At 30.2% G+C, this 20,624-nt stretch overlaps 1 protein-coding gene across 1 annotated transcript in view; it reads right to left on the reverse strand.

The window, feature by feature from the left end:
- Positions 1-17,553, reverse strand: part of LOC126748102 (protein sidekick-like) — a 168,790-nt gene extending 151,237 nt beyond the window's left edge. The window contains exon 1 of the mRNA XM_050457104.1: positions 17,363-17,553. Within this exon, the coding sequence (XP_050313061.1) occupies positions 17,363-17,545 (183 nt within the window). The 5' untranslated portion in view covers positions 17,546-17,553. The remainder of the gene's footprint in view (positions 1-17,362) is intronic.
- Positions 17,554-20,624: the final 3,071 nt, after the last annotated feature.

A 20,624-nucleotide genomic window follows, 5' to 3' on the forward strand; every position in this document is an offset into this window, starting at 1 on the left:
GTTTTATAATTTTTGCTTTTTTTATTTAGTAATGCGCAGGTCTTGCGATTATGCTCTCCTGAACAGTATTTACATACCTCTGAGTTAGTGCACATATTTAATTTATGAGAATATTGTTGACACTTAAAACATATCAAGTCTTCGGTAATAACGGTATAACGTTGCCAATTAATCATATTTTTCTTTATATGACAAGCTTGTGGAAAACGTCTGGCGAACATTCTCTAAAAACTATAGATGAGGCATTTGGTTTTTTAGGTCTTTCTATGTAGGTTATTTTGAGATCATCATTTTGGTCCAAGAAATTAGTTTGCTCTTTAATTGCTTTTACCCAAGAATTTTAAAGCGCGGTTTTTTTCATGTTGGTTACTTGCACATCATAATCCTTAAGCTTAGTTCCACTTCTTCTTTTAGAATGTCAGATTTTTCAGAATATTTAATTATAACACCTCCATATTTAGTGCTTCGTGTTCCTTTTATCGAGATTTTTAATGCTGACAGATCTATTCTCTCAGATTGGTATTTGTTTTGTTTATATCTTGATGTTTCTTGGTTTTGGTCGGTGACTCTGTTTACCATTTTATGAATCCTCTCGCTAGCATGAATGGCTGAAATTTGGTTTTTGTAAGTTGTTTATATCCATACTGGCTTACTATGCGACTCTTCTTTTCCAATTTTTACCTACAAAAGTTTACATTCACGTACAATACCTGTTTTTTTTTGTAGGTTACGTTTCACCTACAAAAAAAACAATTATGTTTCATAATTAAGATAAATGGTTAACAAGACGAAACAGTTTTAACGAAGGAGAAAAATTAAATAGAAATTATATTAAATTCTACTAACTTATATTAAACAAACATAACACTTCTATAAATTTTTAGTAAGAAATACCATTAATTTCAAATATATTTTTTTAACATATACGTAGATTTAATTAAGCTAAGTGTAAATTTCCATACTTAATTTTAATTTAAGCTAGTTGACATTGATAACCAATACATCGATTGGTTGCGCCCCTGATTATTAACTTCCGTAAATTTAAAGAAAATGGTGTCGAGTCGATTTTCTAATTTTGAATTGACTAAGCAAAACTCGCTTCGGAAATGCAGTAGCAAATTAATTTTGTATTTTAAACGTAGTATTTCAGTCAAATTTATATACACCGAGCGTAATATTTTACTCAGAGACGTGCTCAATGATTTATGGCATTAGGTTTGCAACTTATGAAATACCAATAACTTAAATTTACTTTTTAAAAAGATTTAATTTATAAGCCGTTTTACCTAAAGATCTAAGGATGTATTAATTAAAATAAAATATTATTTGGCTAAAAAGGGTTTTAATAGTTGATCCGTAGGTTCTAATCGTAGCCATATTCTCTGATTTCATATCTATTATCAAGTTTTCTGTAATTATACAGCTTTTAGTGGTGAACCTCAATCCACCTCTCATTTCTCTATTACCATCTGCATCTCCTGAAAGTTCTGATTATCTGGCATAGTTTGGCAAATGTGAAGCAACATAATTTTATTACCCTCCTCTGTAATATAACAAAGATATAAACATGAGGCTTATTTTTCTATTTTTGTATATCACCTTTTGAAAATGTGTTTTTCTACCTTAGTTTTGCCAATGTGACAACATCATTTTATACTCTCCTTTATGAGTTTAGTGAATTAATCCAAAATTAAAATTAGACCCTTTATAAAACTTTTACATGATATTTCTTTTTTAAGTATAACTGAAACTATATAGTCATACCTCTCGTACATTTTACATCACCCATCTTTACAAAATGAAAAGACACGAAAGTACTATAAGACTAGAGACAAAATATTACGCATCGTAAATATCTTATAACCCAATATCAAGCCAAATAAAATTTTTAGACAACTGGTTAACTAATTTTCAAATCTGTATAGAGGTTTGGCCAAATCGAGTTTTGTGTACGCCACATGACTGCTAGGTATGTGGCGCTGTCCGATATATAAAATTTAATAATATTTGTTTTAATAAGACGATTTTGATAAGTTAAAGACTGAAGTTGATAAATAAAATCTTTTGAATGTGATTGAACGTCGTACGCTATACGATTCTAGTTCTTTCTGAATCCCGATTCCTGCCAGCCCTCTCTCGCTACTCGCAGTTCTCTACGTTTAATGTTGATGGAACTCTAATTCGAGAGGAAATAGACAAAGTACATAAATAGAATCGTTCTACTAACTTATTATTTTGTTCCAAGAAATAGTCTAACTTTTCTCAAAGAGACCGGCTTACATTAAATAGTAATAAAATAAACTCTAGGTCACAGGTCTCAAATTTATTAAATTAAAGTCAAAGGACTACACGTGTTTCGCCCATACAAGGCATTATCAGATCCTCTTGTGTATTCACTAATAAAGAGAACAAAAAAAAAGCGAGCACAACACTACATGATATAAGTCAAGGGTAGAAATTAATTTAAAATTGATAAAATCGGACGGAGACTAGTTACTATAAGTAGTACTTCAAGTGCGGACGGTGTATTTAAACCTAGCAAACAGAAGCATTTTAATTATATTTTATAGCTTGCTTTACACTCGAAAAACATAAAAATAATAAACCTGTGAAAACCTACCCTTCTGGCATCCTACTTATAATGAATCTGACATAAAAGGTGCAAAAAATCTGTAAACAAAGCTTCAAACCATCCTTATTTATGTAACAATAGGACACCCCGAAACCTTAGAAAAAGAGGGAAAGAAGACAATAATATTTTTACGTCAGTTATAAAAATGAATGATTATACAAGTTAAAAAGTAACGAAAAGTGAAGCCAGACACTACATAAGGGTGAACACTCTGTACGAGAAAGTAAAAAGGGGGTTAAAATGTCAGAGGCAGCATAAAATAGCACTTGTTTTTAGATTTACGTGGCGCCTTGCATCCCAGTTCGTCTGTGCCAGATATTTTCGTATTGTGAAATTAAAACGAAAAAATCTATTTGTCGCCTTTACGCTTACAAATATAATTTTCTTAAAATTGCACAATTTATTGAAAATATGTTTTTATTTTACTTTTAATACAACTCCTTTAAAACATAATTAATTAAGCGTATTCATATGAAGAATTCATATCTTAAGTTTTTTAAAACTAAACTTAAATTATATAGTAAATGGGTATGGAAAGAACAGAATTAATTAAATACCTATACAGGAAACGTTTCCTTAACTACTCTAATAACTGTTGTTTATGATCTTTTTTTTATTGAAAAAGTTAAAAATTGATCTTATACTAGTCAATGATCATATTCAAATTTTTTATTAACATTAACAATGTTGCACAACATTTTGGAAGAAAATGCAAGAAATCCTTAAGCTACACATAGCTTATCTGGATGCTACTTAAATATTATAATTATTATTTATAAAACGTAAAGTACAAAATACAAATTTAAATAAAATTATTATACTATCAACTAAATTTGGAATGAAAGAAAAAATAAAATATTAAATAAAAAATAAATTATCTTCAAAGTAAAAAATAATAATTTATAACTGATATCCAACATCAATTCATACTAACATCGTAACATGGGAAGAATTAAAAATATTCGTTGGTCTTGATCTTTTGTGCAGATAGAAATTTCATGTAAATAACTTGAATGTGTAGAATTTTTTTTTAGTTTTATCGGCAAGTGGTTGTAAGTTATTGGCGCAATGAACATTATACATTTGATTTTGTGAGGCAGTGAATTATGCCAGTGGCGCCATCAAGTAACCCCTATCAACCGATCGTGTTGATCAACTGTATGGAAAATGGATTGATTATATTTTTCATGTATCGAAGAACACTTTTTATACATAGTTGTCTTATTATTAACAATTACTTTCAAACATGCACTGCCCATATGCTAAGGCCATACATTAAAATTTACTCAATTAGTAATTGGTATATCATTTTTAATAATTTTAAAGATGCAACATCACGAAGTGAGTAAAATTTGTAAATGGTTTTGCGAATCTTTCCAACAGCATAATCTATATGACTCTAATACCAAAAAAGTCTATCAATACAACCACCCAAATATCTCACATTATATGATGTGATACCATTTACTATGCATAGTTTTAAGGAAACAGGATTAGTATTGTATTATAATTAAGGTACTTTATATCCTCCGAAATAAAATTAAATGCATAAATCAATAATTTATATTTATGGCTATTAAAAAAAATAATTACGAACAACTTAATACAATGCAATACTCCAAAAACAAAAGTAAACACAAATTATAGAATTGTATAATTCTATAACAGTGTGATTTTATTAATTTTCATTCTGTAATTGTACGTAATTCTTGCATTTTATTGAGTTTCTTATAATATTTACTTTCGAGATATGACCTATTTAATATAAACAACTTATTTATCTGCGTTTCTTTGAGGAAGTTCCCAGAACTTCTTGAAAATGTTCCACTAAACGTTAGACAGCAAATGTGGTTTCAGCATGATGGAGCGCCGGCTCACTTTGCTGTACAAGTACGCGAGTATTTGGCTCAGCGGTTTGGGCACCGTTGGATTGCCAGAGGTGGAGCAGTTTCTTGGCCTCCTAGGTCATCCAATTTAACGTTGCTCGATTTTTTCTTATGAGGACATGTAAAGTCTTTAGTCTACGAAACTCTAGTAGAATCAGAGCTAGACTAAATTGGACGAATAACAGCAGCATTTGAAATCATTCAAAACGAGGATCAAATTTTTAGTGTAGTCCACCGAAATCATGTGCAGTATTGTTCTATTAGAAATTTTTATTTTTACATAGTTTCATTTAGCGTAGCGCGAGTCATCGGCTAGGGCAGAAATTAGTGAATACATTTAGAACTTTGATGTGCCTGTGCACAAATTAAAACAAACAACTACTCCCTGAGAATTTTTTAAGGAAGTAATTACGCTAACTTGTTTGCCTGTATATTATGCTAAACTCATTGAACTTTGATGTATTCGTATTGACCTGGTAAATACCAGATACCTCCCAAATATCAGATTTAAGTTTCTTAAAAATCAAAGGTTATGATGTTGTGTATAATAATGGAAATATCAACAAGCACGATGGTACAGTGGTCTATGTGAGGAGCGAGTACATGGTGGGTGTTACACTTGGTATTGTTAATATTGGATCGACGAAAGCAATTAATGTGCTTATTCAGGTATCAGGACAAAAACTCCTTATAATGCTTATACGTCACATGAAGTTTGTTTTCACGATTTTAATCAAAGCAAAGTTTTATTACGGTTATCTATTATTTGAATATAATTTAAAATTGGTATTTAGGTTATACAAGATGACTCAAATGATTCTTTTTACGTTTTGGACATAACCAGGGTTAAGAAAATAGAACAATTAATCCCTATAGCATTGTCCGACATTGCCGAACGGAAAGAACATAGTGAGGAGGAGCGCCGTCTTACTGGAAATATATTTCAGACGACGAGTTTCCAGATAAAAAGGGCGAAGGGGCCTATAGAACGGCCTACTAGATCTCCTGATTCTCCGCCGTCAGACTTTTTTTTATGGAGTCATTTGAAATCTATTGTGTTTACTCCCCAACCTGAAAGTTTGGATGAACTTCGTCAACGCATCATCAACAGCTGCCATGATATCCCACAACATGTTTTTCAAAATGTCCGTCAGGAATTTGAACATCGCCTATATCATTGTTTGGCCAAAAACGGGCAACATTTTGAACACTTATTGAAATAAAAACTGATATTTTCATGTTTTTGTTTTCTATCTGAACAAATTAAGATAAACAAAGATTTTTTTAATTTTCTCGAAAACGAATCGACCGATTTAAGAAAACCAAACGTCAAAATAAAAGACTTCGAAAGACCTTTTAAACAAGCTGTTACTCGATACCCCTTGCCATTTAAAATTTTTAAGGTGATGACCCTGGGGGCAGATGGTGAAAGGGGGTGAAGAACACTTATGTCCAATTATAGACCCATTGCCTTAATGTCAAATATCCCCAAAATTATTAAGAAATTACTAAAAGAACAAATATTTGCTCCCTTAGAAAAATACAATGTTCAAACAAAAAATTTCAGCAGAAAACGCTATTGTACACCTTAGCAATAAAACTCATTCCTAGATCTAGCGCGTGCCTTTGACACTACCGACTACAAAATTATGTTGCAAGTACTGGAAGCAAACGGATTCAGAGTAAACCTCTAGAAATATTTAAATCATACCTCTAAGACAAGTACAAATGGATGATTGATTGCCTAAGTGAAGAAACCAAACTTGAATATGGCCTTGGAACTTGGGCCAGTATTGTTTTCTATTTATATAAACGGACTATTGCAAGGTAAACACGAAAGACAAAACTCTTTATTTGCTGATGATACCGTTATACTTTATGATATTCTTGGGTGGACATAACATGGACATTGGAGGAAATTCTTGAAGAGATGTAGAGACACAAGCAGATCATGACATGGTTAATATTAAGAATTGGTTTGATGAAATGTGTCTAAACTATAAATTTTCTGAAAACGAAATATCTGGCATTTAGTTGTTATAAAAAAACATACCAGGATTTTTAGTCTTGCATATAAATTAACAGTAAATGACTATCGAAGAAGCATAAAACATTAAATATCTAGGAATGTATATTAATAATTTATTAAAGTGGGACATACATTCGATTATAAAATATTGTGTGATGCTATAAGGATCTTCTGGTAATGCGATAGATAGCACACCTGTCTGTTAAAAAAGTTCTTTCGTCTTTGAGTAATTTATTGGTTACAAAAGTGAAGGTCCATCTCCGATCACTTTTTACAAGATTAACCTGCATTAACTTACACACTCATAGGTGCCACGAAAACAGGCAGATCAACGCTCTGTCTTTTTACAAAAACCGAAAAAACAAGTCCGCTACAAGCGTACCATTGTCATGTTTTGACAGGGGTCTAAAATAGTCCGCGACCTTAATTAAAGACTACATATTGTGGTTAGGCAACAACCTTCGGAAATACATTTACAAATTCTAACAAATATTTTAGATATTTCATCATTTAAAAGAGGTTTAAAAAAATAATTATAAGAACAAGGAAGAAAAGTTGCAAAAACTATATAAATTTATTAATATCGACTCATTTACTAAAAAAATGACATTCTGATGACAATGTGAGGGTAAAAAAGGAAAATGCATAATAACCTTTCGTTCATTTCACTAAAATTGGTTATAGGGTTTCTTGGCACATACACTGGCTACAAAAACGAGATAGAGATACACTAGATAAAAAAGGTAAGAGAGAAATTGGAGTGAAACATGGTACAATTTGGATTAACAATTGTACAATTGCATATTTAAATTATATAAATATAAATACGCATTTAACTCACGTACAAATTTATAAGTTGTGCAGGTTTTACTGTTTTATTTCTGCACATTTAGTATTTAGTTTAGTATAGGAAATATTAGTCATGATTAATATAGGTTTTATTTTGGAAATAAATAAATTTTGAATTTTAACTTCTCGAACTCAAATTCAAATTTAAAGCCTAGTATAACATGTAATAGTTGGTCTTTTTTCACTAACATGCAAAATTATATAGACACAAACCGGAACCAACAAAGTTTTCCAAGTAATTGCAACAAATTAAGTATTTGACATTCCACTGAAAAACAGTGAGTTTCCCTCCAATACCCAAAAGTTTAAAGTTAATAAATCAACGTTTTATTAACTAACTAATTTAAGCTTCTTGTTACCATATATTCCATATTACGCTTCACCATAACTGAAAATTTCAAACTTGATTTTGCAACTCTGATAATAAATAACGCGGATTACTGAAAATGTATGTTGACTTACAGTTATTAATAATCGTTACAACACTGAAAAGATATATTAGTTAATTGTTTTGTTAAGTTTCTAGCTATTGTCCAGTTGCTAAAATGATTTTGTGAATAAATGTATTTTGCTTGGACTTTTAATTTAATAAAATAAAAAAATATATTTGTATGTCTGTTAAACTGTTACTGTTTAATGAAAAAAAGTTATGATTATTAATAATCAATTTGTTAGAAAACATTTTTGAACTTTTGTCCACATCCTCCATTTTGGTTCTTTATTTGAGTTATGAAATAATAAAAATTAAAATTTTTACAAGTTACTTTACTTATAACTCACTAGAATTATTTTATTTTCCAATAATACGTATAATACAGGGTGTTTCAGACTATAGAATCAAACTTCTAGGGGTTGTTCAGTGCAACAGTAGAATCCATTTGAGTATAGGAACCCATGTCCGGAAATGTGTCACTACGCCACTAAGGCCCTGAGACGCGTTTAAATTTAGAAAAAATATTAATTACCTAAATAAGATCTGATGCATTTATTTTTACCTTTTGTATATGATACCATCACAACAATTGTTCAAAATGTCTTCCTCCAACCTCAATACACCGATTTAAACGCCGCACATGATTTCGGCGGACTACACTAAAAATTTGATCCTCGTTTTGAATAATTTCAAATGCTGCTGTTATTCGTCCAATTAAGTCTAGCTCTGATTCTACTGGAGTTTCGTAGATTAGAGACTTTACATGTCCCCACAAGAAATAATCGAGCGACGTTAAATCGAATTACCTAGGAGGCCAAGAAACTGCTCCACCTCTGGCAATCCAACGGTGCCCAAACCGCTGAGCCAAATACTCGCGTACTTGTACTGCAAAGTGAGCCGGCGCTCCATCATGCTGAAACCACATTTGCTGTCTAACGTTTAGTGGAACATTTTCAAGGAGTTCTGGGAGAACTTCCTCCAAGAAACGCAGATAAATAGGTCCTGTTAACCGTTCCGGTAGAAGGTATGGCCCAATTAAATAATCATCAGCATAAGGATTTTCGTCTCAAAACATGGCTATTCCTACTATTAAAAATACCGTCTCTTATGAAAGAGGCTTTATCGGTCCACAAAACATATCGTAAAAAATTTGGTTGTGCAATGATGTGATCCAGAAGCCACCGACAAAATTGAACTCTAGGATGATAATCTAAAGAAACTTTCTGGAAGTGGTAAGGATGGAGTTGTTGCTCGTCTAGTACCCGCCAGACAGAAGCGTTACTCGTATTCATATTCTTAGCGACGTCACGTGTGCTATTTGATGGTTCATCGGCAACTCGCACCTCTTCTTCAAATTCGACCATTCTTACGGTTTGAGCAACACCAGTATCATGCATCTTGGTCTTAAACATGCCTGCCTCAGCGAGCCGCCCATGAACCGCAATAAACTTTTTGTATCCAGGATGCTGTTGTTTGGGATAACGTTTATGATACAACCGCGATGCGGCTCGTGCATTGCAGTTTGTTGCTCCGTATGCCAAATGCATATCCGCCAATCCTTGATTGGTAAAGTTTTCCATTAGCAATAAATGTTTAAAAATTGTAAGCTATAAAATTTTTAAACATGACATTGAGAATTGACATTGATAAGCGTTGATTTTAAACAATTGTTGGTATGGTATCATGTACAAAAGGTAAAAATAAATGCAGCAGATCCTATTTAGAAAATTAATGTTTTTTATAAATTTTAACGCATCTTAGGGCCGTAGTGGCGTAGTGACGCATTTCCGGACATGGGTTCCTATACTCAAATGGATTCTTCTGTTGCACTGAACAACCCCTAGAAGTTTGATCCCATCGTTCTGAAACACCCTGTATAGTACTTACGTTTTATCATATTTAGTCATTAAAATAGTCCACCATTCACTTCTATCTTACTATAGAAAAACTGTTCAAAATATTTCCAGATATTGTGAAGTATATCTGGTTTAATTTTATATAATTTTGCCGTCTATGTTTCGTCGGCTGGTTGGCATAAATTTTTGATTTTACATGAAAAATAAAATTAAGGTGACAAATAAAATTTAAGGGCAAATCACGTGATCTCGCGGGCCGTTTAATAAAACCCTTTCTCCAATCCATCTGCCAGGAAATATTTTATTTAGAATATATAATGGAAATAAACTCCTACGCTTGTTGGAAACTACTGTTAATCCAACGCTAATTACTGGCTCTCTTGAGACTCTTTTTAAAATTTATTTGGTTTTATTATTTCTTATTATTATATTTATATGTTAACAATATTAAGAGGCTAACAAAATATTAAACTCTGATATTATTAAAATTTCTTTTCTATTTTTTATTCTAATAACAGCATTTCAAAATATAGATCTTGTTAGCAAATCGATAATTTTAGTAGTTTCTGATATACTTTGACAAAGAAATTTTGACGTTAGTTAGTAAAATTATTAGATTTCGAAGTATAGCTAATTATGCTTACATATTTTTAATTTTCACAACTATAAAAACAGTAAAAGTTTAAAAAAAATTTCTATGTAGCTGCGATTAGAAAAAGTCAATTTAATTGTTTAAAATATTTTTAAAATTATCATATTGGTTATAACAGCAGAAGTTTGCAGAATGGTATATGAAAGAAAGGATTAGATTAAAACGCAATAATTCAATTTGTTAAGAAAAAATTAGGATTTTTAAAACATAATATGTGAAATATTTTATTTTGGTACCGACAATTTTAGCGTTTGATATTATTATTTTGAAAAGTTAGTTGAATTTTTCGCCTAATAAAGAAAATAACTGCACTTATTTAAGTTATGCAGATTTTTTAGAACATTGGTTTTTAATAGTAGTGTTAATTTTTAAGGAAATATAAAAAAAAATAAGATTTTATTACGATAATCTAAAAGTTAATATTATTTGGGATGTATTTGAAGTAATTAATTCTGATATGCAAGTTAAGCTTCCTTAGCGAATACGCTAATACTTTTAGCATGATACTTTAAGAAATATCTCGCACTACAGAATATTGTAACTTTTTTATCCACTTATTTTTATCATTTCTTCTAAATAGCTAAAACATAAAGGTAGGTTTACTAAAAGGATATATTGCTAAGTTTATAAATATAAAATGTTGTTTTACTCCTACCTCCCATGTAATTTCGGCCAATTCTATCAGTGTAAAATGAGAAATTGTTCAAAAATGTTGTGCTAAATCATAAATACAATTACATAATTTCCATTTTATAGGTAAACCTACAATACACTAAAGCTTGTAAGACTTGAGGATATTCCGCTACTAAAACTTTATAAATTTTTGGAATTTACTTGAGTCATTATCAGTTTAATTTAAAGTCCGCCTGACAATTTGAATAATTTAAAATGCCGTCAAAAGAAACTCCAGTTAAACTGAAATGAAGCCGACAAGCCAATTATTCTCTTCACTGCATATTTTCATTCAGTTTTAATATACTGTAAAAAATCAATAAGCATAAAATAGAAAATAAGAAAGTATTTACTTATAAGGTGGTTTAGCATTGGAGCTTTCTATTTAATGTATTAACATTTAAATTTCGCAGAGGTTTGTCAACGCATATCGTCGTTAATCTTCCAAACTGACGTATCTCATAAAAATGCGAATTTGTGATTTTTACAGCAACTTGCTTCTCAATAAGTAAATTTTCATCTCACAAAGTAGCGTAACTCAATTCGCATTCGTTCGTTGGTAAAATGAAAGACATTTTGTCGTATATCAAAATATTTTACATTTTAGTTCTCACAAACCGACGTAAGTCGAGATACAGTACAAGCCGAGAATACTTGCATCCAGATCTCTCAGTTAACCCCCTTGAATTTACTGATTTTTTGGACTTTAAAGGCCTTTCAAGAGATTTAAGACTTCTATCGGTAAAAACAGCAACTACTGGAGAGCAGATAAAATGGACGGAGATTATGGTAATTAAGGTGAGCAAAAATTCTCCTCATGAGAAATTTTTCAAAACAAGCCATCTTGAAGAAAAATACAAATCATTGTCACTTAAACGCCTTAAAGTCAACCTTAACAACTTTTTTCCTGGAAAGCTGAATTCAGAACCTATTAAAGTATCCAAGAAGTTCTCTGATTTTCAAACATTCTGTATTGGTCAGACTCCCATAATAAGACTGGAAGAGGATAAGATTTTCTATCGTTCACTTCCACATTAAATAGGTCGCAACTGTGTTATTAAATTTGTTTGTTTTTCGTTCTTGACAGTAGGCAAGGGTTTTAAGAATGACCTTTGTGTTTTTTGTTACCTACAGTATTATTCTTAGGATGAAGCTTATCTATTTAAAAAAAATCTTTGTTCAGTTTGTTTTTTACTACTTTTTTATGAAGAACTTTTCATACAAGTATGCGCGTTTCTTTGTTTGATTTTGAATTGCAATAAAAAACTTTTTAATACAAAAAAATGTTTTTTAATTTCGTTTTATTTGCCTAAAGCGACGTATTATCTAAAGAAAAAATGGGCGTAAATAATTTTAATTTAGATATTTTGGTCTCACAAATAGTCGTATCTGAAATTTTTCAGAAAATTTAAGAAACCGAAAGTTTTTAATCTTAACGCTCTTAGACAGTTTAAAGTAAACATATTTTTTCTTTATATAAATTAAAAATATGTTCATTTAACTCAATTATTAGTCCCCAATTTTACAGCCTAATAATCAATAAAACTTAAATCTGCTCTCCTGAACAATTAGGAAAAATGAGATACGTCAGTTTGGAAGATTAACGACGATATTCGAAAGATATATTTGCAATACAAAGTATATCTTTACCAAATATTTATTTTTAACATCGTTTTTAATTTTGCAAAATTACATAATTTAAAAGTACTAAAAAACCACTTAGTACTAAGGTACTTTTCTTTCAATCATAGACATTTGTTTTACTTCTGATAAATTTAAGTATCGATACCCTTTATTACACTCCTCTAAGCCTATAAGAAAAATTGACATTTTTAAAATGTGCTTTTTTAACTAAGGTGCGGATTACTTTACAGTTTTCAACTGCCGGCGGAATCGGAGTAACATTTGGCAAACTTTGGAGAATGGTATAGCATTAGAACGTTGGTTTTACGTCGTGCGATTATGAGAATTACTGTGATTTATTTCACATTATCGTTTGCACATTTTATTTAATAAATGTATGGAAGCAGAAAATCGAAATATATATTCGGTCTTTATGTTTCTATATAAATAAGTAGTTTTAACTTCACACTTTCGTTTGCATTAAAGCAAAAATGAATTGTAGATATGGTACACGGTGTGTACATATATGGAAGAATATAATGGTTACATATAAAACAATGGAATGCTTAAAAATTGAATACTGGTTTTTAAAAAAATATATTTAATGTATAAAGTAGTAGAATAGTTAAATTTACTAGCTTTGATAATTTAATTTTAAGGAAATTTAAAATTAAATTATCTTAAGAAACAGATACCTTTACTGTTTTTTTCTTGAGGAATACAAGTTATTTCTAAATAAAACAACTGAGGGGTCTAGTTCCAAAGTGAGCAATCTCCATTTAAAAAAAATTAGTTGGATGTCGCTTCGGATTCAATTTTCAGCCGTACATACAAACATAAAATTGTTTTGTGCCAAAACGGGCTATATCCTACCTTTTTTTAACTTTAGAAATCGGATTTAGTTCCAAAGTGAGCAATCTCCTATAATATAATAAAATCAAACCAAACAAACTCCAGAAAAAATAGTTAAAACAAAACGTTCAATCTCCAAGGCATTATAAATACAAAACATATTAGTTAATTTGCAAAGTGTATAAAATCCATTTCGCGCCATTTACATCAATTCTTCACAGGTTACATCCTGAAATAATTTACTTGTTTTTATTTTTGTTGTCATTACTCTGATGTTTGTTGAACGGTGCATGTGTATTATTACCAAGCTACCACGATTTAATTGTTTCAACTTTTTAAAGTATTTTTAAATAATGGAAGTTAATGTTACTCCGATACGAGATGGACAAAAAGCTCGAAAAAAATCGCGAGATCATGCTAAGTAGAAGAAAAATATAGAAAAAACTATAAGGTAAAGTTAAACTGATTATAAACATCTTATGTAGATTCTATTGCATATTGTTTTTTGTGTAGATATAGTCCACACCTTCTTCCGATTTACCCAACATGTGGCCATAAAACTGGTGCATTTCAGTGCAGTTTACTTACAATGATGGAAATCAAAAAATTTCATACAAGGTTTTACCATGTAAAAGAAAAAAATTTTCAAGATTTTATTTTAAAGTATTGTAAAACAGTGCCGATAAAAAGAAGATCAAAAAATTTGAAACACAAAGAAAAGCTTTTTCAAACAAACTTTTTCGTTATTAGTCAACAAAAAAGATTAGTTTCTGTATGTAAAAAGGCATTTATGGGCCTTTTGGGAATAACAAGAAGAAGGATCGATACTGTAACCAAAAATTTTTTTAACTCGTCTATGCCGGCAAGAGAAAATCGAGGGGGTAAGAGGAAGTTAGTAATATATCAGTTTAAACGAGAATCAGTAATGAAATTTATAAATAAATTTAAAGCCACGGAAGCTCATTACTGTAGGGGACAGACTGAGAGATTGTATCTTGATTCATCACTTAACATTAAAAAAATGTGGGCCATGTATCAGAATGACAACAAGGATCAACCAGTAAAGCAAAGTTATTTTAGAAAAATTTTTAACAGTCAATATAATTTGGGTTTTGGTAGTCCTCGTACTGACGTATGTTCTACATGTCTACAACTAACTGAAAAAATTAAAAGTTGTTCCGATGAAGCCACAAAAGTTAATTATATTTTTTATTCTTCGACTTTTCTTTTATTTTCACGTGAGCAACGCCGCGGGCATTCCGCTAGTTCTGTATATGAAAGATTACATGTGATATTTGCATCTATTTGACATTGAGTATTAAAAGTATCAGTTATTATTATATCATAACTTATTTACATTATAGGTTGTTTTATATACCAATGTATACTATTAAGTTTGTAGTTATTAATTAGTTCGTTCATTTAGGTCATAAGAAATTAAGTTCTTAAGAGTTAGAAAAGTAAAATAAATTATACTATATTAGTCGTGGCGTGAAGCGAGCCGATCGGAATGGAATGTTCCGAGTGTTTCCAACCCAACCCAACCCTTTTTTGAGTAAAGCTATGGGTTTGCGAAGTTATAAGCCAACTTCAATCTGAGATACCTGGCATTTCCACAATGCATGGTAGCCTAAATGTAACAAAAAGTGAGATTGTTCCTGTGTTTGATCCCGAACTTGGTGATATTATTTCTTCAAATTGGATTAACAAAATCGAGCAGTTAGGAATCATTCATGGTTAAAATGATGCCACTAAATAATATTTTGCAATTATTATTATTATTATTATTATTATTATTATTATTATTATGCAATTTAAGTTGGCAGAGATTGCCAAACTATGGTATAATGGACTGCAAGAATATGATAAAACTTGAAAAGGATGATATAACGAAAAAAGCTGCTAAGTGAAACAATGCTGCATTGTTATTATTCTAACTCCGTGTTAAAAAGAAAATGCGACTACCAGAGAACTGAAAAATTAGGTCACTTCAGAACACCGGAAGAATTTTTTTAGGATTTTCCTTGTAAAATTGAGGACACCACCGGTACAATGGGTAAAACAATAGGCCAAGTATTGAAAAAAGTGAAAAATAAGAATAATAAGAATAATGGAAAATTGGAAATATTGCTAGAAACTGTTTCTTTAGGAATGAAAGTAATTCATCAACCTTTGGAAACCTGGGACCTAGCAACAGACCTGTTGGAGTTAGAAACAAACTAAAGGTTAAAGATTGTAGCCATTGTAGCGAAAACGGACTTTCGAAAGAGGAATGGTACTTGAAGCCAGTAAAGATCCAGTTATTATAGAGGTAAGTACTAATTTTATTTCATCGATGTTTTTATAAATTTAAGAAAGTTTAACTATAGTTTAGTAGTACAAGGTTTTGGAGAGCTATATATTTTTCCGAGAGGAATGGCCACAGTTAATTTTAAATTTAATCATTTTTTCATAAAAGTGCCTCTGCACTTTGTAGATGCTAATATGGAAGACATTGAAGTTATTATAGGACAGCCAATCATAAATAATGAAGATGTAATTTTTAATATTCAAGGAACCCTTGTGGTTCTAAATGAAATGAAAGGCAAGAAAAGTTATCTTATTGTTATAAAATAAAATATTACAATAGAGTCTCATTCAACTGCATTAGTATCTGTAAATACAAATCCCTATAAAATTGCAAAAGTCAAAAGAAACGATAGCTCTCAGATTAAATCTTTAACGGGGATGCAAGGATATAAAAAGTAGTACCAATTGACCAAATTAAGGAATTTAACGGAGAAGTAATTTCTGAAAGTGAATCTCATAGTGAAATAGACAGGACAGATAAAATACATGACTTACTAGAGGGTTAGCTAGAAATGGAAAGTAGGTTTAAAACGAAAAATGAAATAGAGCTTTTGAAGGTAGCATAAAACTAAAATAAAACTGCACATTCTGAAGAGCTCGTTAAAGCATAAAATAAAAATTGATAAAAAAGGATCTTCGAGAAGCGTGAATAGTATTTCTGAAACTCTAAACAAAAAAAAGATAGTATTCTGTATAAAAAGAAATTATGTTCATCACTATTATTGGAAAAGTAACAAAATATGTTTAAAATTTTGTTTTTTGTTGTCATTTATATTAGTCGTGGCATAATTCGAGCCGATCGGAAGGGAATGTTAACCCTTTTTTTCGGGTAAAGGTACGGGTGATTTTGATAAATGACCTGCATTTTGCTTGGTAAAAGAATATATTTGAAAAGAATAAATCGGATAGATTAATAAATCGAAAGTAACTAGTGCGTATAATTTCACCCGTAACAGTTGGTATAATATATTGGTTGCAATAATATGAGGTCAAATTAACCATTCATTTTAGTTCTAAAGTAGTTTACAAAACAATCCGGAAAAAAATCGTCTTTGCTGCATACAAAAACCTCCCGCAAACCGTATAGTTATAGCACTACAAAAAGGTGCTATTTTTATTATGATAGAGGTTATATTTACCAATAGTGTCTATACTATGGTAGCACTGCGCTTTTGTATGAAAATATATATTAGGTTGTTTCTTTTTGGTCTAATAATATATTATGTTATGTGCTCCGCCGGTGGTAGTTATGATTAATTCATATATGTTTAGTTATTTGTTATTAATTGGATATTTGCTCAACTTTATTGCTTTTATTATAACTAATTGATTGGATATTTTTTTTTTAAGTTTCAAAGAAAGTAAGAAATATTTAAGTATGAAAGATAAGAATACTGACCCAAAAAAAAAGTAGAAATCATTTCAGAATTTAACTTAAAACATTATAATTGGGTAGCTTTTGGCATGCAGAATAGATCTTTAATTTAAGCAGTTTTACTATTCTTCGTTAAAAAACTTTTCATACTTACTGTTTTATTTCCTAAATTTCTCACTCTGCAACTAAGATAGGCAGATTTTCCCACCAAAGCTGTAATATTTCTTGGTGTAGTTGAATCAAAGTATGGCTCGAATCTGTTTTGGGGAATATGGCTAGGACCTAGCTGAACTGGGGGTGGGTGCTGAGTTTCTGCTTCCTGCTCTATGGTGTTCATATTTTTTGAACTCGCCATGCCTGCTGAGACAAAATAGCCTGAAAATAAATTACTATTAAAGCTTGGTTTTAAATATGCAGTGATAAATGTAAAAATATAGGAAATATGAATGTATATTTTTTAGGCTTTTTTACTTCTACATAAAGAAAGTTTTGGTTTTATAGCATAAATTTAGCCTAGTGATTTCGAAATTGAATCATTTACTATCATAATAAATTGCTTTGATATGTTTACGGCGGCAAATATATTCTAAATAAAATAGTATTCAAATAGTTCTAAGTTTCCCTATTTTAAAAATTGGTAGAATTCTACGGGAAAGTCATGCACACAAAAAAAGTTTAACAATCTTTAAGACCTGAAATCCTTCTCCAAATAAACTACAGTTTACTAAACTGGCATTGAATTAATGAACAAGCTACAAAAAAACTTATTCCAAATGGTGAAATAAAAAAATTCTTTAACAGAAATTAAGAAAACATACGTCGATTAACGGCAGTTTACGTCATACATTAAAGTCTATATATTTATATAAGTGGCTCATAAGTGGATTCAAACTAAAGGAGTGGTAAAGAAAGTCATTTCTAATGAAAATAGCAAATAAACTGTTTATTCTTCTCCTCTTAAGATTCTCTAAAAACTGCGATATTTATATGATTTTTTGTCTAATTCAAGATGACGCCATTTAATAATTTTGTACTATGACTTTATTTATAATAAATTTATTATAATTAAAATATATCGACAAAAAGGACGCCTTTTTTTTGGTAACATAGTATTGACGAATAGTCTTATTCAAAATTGAGCAAGTACAACTAGAATTTTTTTAACAAAGATTGCAGCATAGTTAATTTATTGAGCTAAAAAGAAAAATAAGCGAAGTAATTTCAGCATATACATTAGTAGTTTGGAATATAATTTGCAAAGCTTTATTGTTCCTTTTGGCTGACAAGATGAAAAATAGCAGAAGCGTAGCGATAGTGTTTACTGCTGTTACACCTTTGAACGTCTTAGTTATAAAAGTTTAGGTTAAAGTTTTTTTATAGCTGATTATTGTACTATATCTGCCATGCCAGGCTTTTTAGCGATATAAATATTAAAAACTAGCCTAGCCGTTTCACCATTTTATAAAAAAAATTAAGGGAATGGAAATAAATCTACGTTGTCTACTTTACAGGTTAAACAACGATAAATTTAACTAAAACACCGCATTAGAAAATTTGTGGTGGCAAACTGTTAAAAAAACCATATAGTATGTGAATAATCTTTTTTTAATGTTCCCCATTATCATTACTGTAGGCAGATACCAAAGATAACAATTTCAACAAACAAAATTGGTAAATATTCGTCCACTTTTGGTGTATACACTGTTTTTCATGTTAAAGACAAATAAAAAGTGTAACATATATGTAGTTTGCATTTGTCTATACCATCGTTTTTCTATATTTGAAAACAAATTGCGTTTTAAGCATATTTACCTTTATTTATAATTTTAGTATATTAAGCTTCAAATTTAAAATCACTTAAAGACTATTAGTTTTCTCAAGTAATATACAAGCATCAAAATGGTCTAGACAACATGGAAAAAAAGCAGTTTCATTATTAGACAAACAAATTTGCTACCAAGATAAATTATGTTCATTATTTGTTGGACATTTCTTTCAACATACTATATCATATTCAGTTAATATTGTTGATATTAAATAATTAGTTTAAGTTTTTCCAGGCATACTTGGTAAATGGAAAAATGTATTTAGTACAATTTCAGTGTAATGAGAATTTGTTTAATTATGCGTGCAACATAGTCAGTATATAAAAGCAAAGGCGCAAAACACAGTTGATATAAAGGTATAAACATTTTTGACGTGATAAGAACCTTAAATTCTACCAAGATTACAATAAAAAGGTTGTGGAAAAAAATTAAATAACTAGTATAAATAAAATCCAATAAGACACAGAGCTCCAATATTATACGAAACCCCAATATTACTGCCAACCAGCTAAGATTCGAAACGTTTATGGTGTTAGTGTTATTGTTTAAATAATAATAAATAGGTTACATAAAGGCAAACTTCAGACAAGTTCAACAACAACTTTTTCTTTTCTAACTTCTCTTTAAGTTTTAAAATTTTGTTTTCGTTTTACTTTTCTAAATTTTTATACATTATTAATCTCCCAGCATACAACGATGATTTTTCAAATTTTTGATAAATTAATATTCAGCAGTGTTTCTAAGTTGAATTAATCCTTTCCGGTCCAGTGACTCCAATTGGAATATATTCCTTAAAAGTCACAGCAGAAATGTGTAAATCAGGAGAATTTAAAATCTCAGGCAGTATATAATCGTCTATAGATCACAGATGGCGACACGCATAACAGATCGTGAAATATCAATTGACATTTCGATTTTTAGGTTAGGTTTTAAAATTTACAGAATTGTGTGTGTAATTGTTGTTTTCCAGTGAATAAAATCAAGGTAAGTATCTTATTTTGAGTTATATTAATAAAAATAACATTAATAGATCATTAGTGACACAAAATTATGTTTTGATTGAAATCATAGTAAAAGTGTTGAGAATATGGACTTAGAATGTTATGACTCCAAATGGCATCAGTGGGCAAAACGCGACTAAAATAATGATTCTATTTGGCATCAGTGGGCAGTTATGAACTGCAATTTTTATAATATTTTCAACTTATTACGTTTCGGAATCAGAACCAAAAACTAACGCCTAGTGTACAAATTCAACCAAAAAGGAAAAAAACAAATTTTGCTCCCGTGAATTTTGAATGTAACGTAATATTTACTAAGGCAAAGAAAAATGATTCAACTCCACTGTCATATTTCAAGTTATTTTTTGATGATAATTTAAGCCAGCATATTACTGACCAGACAAATTTGTACTCTACTCAACAAACGGGCGTATGTAGCAATACTACGTTCACCGAAATCTCTCAATTCCTTGGAATAAATATTATGTCTGGTATAGTAAGGATGCCTAGCTATCGAATGTATTGGGCACAAGAAACTCGTTATTCACCTATAGCTGATATTATGTCAAAAAATAGATTTGATAAACTT

Source organism: Anthonomus grandis, chromosome 22, assembly GCF_022605725.1.
Source record: "Anthonomus grandis grandis chromosome 22, icAntGran1.3, whole genome shotgun sequence".
NCBI classification, from domain to species: domain Eukaryota; kingdom Metazoa; phylum Arthropoda; class Insecta; order Coleoptera; family Curculionidae; genus Anthonomus; species Anthonomus grandis.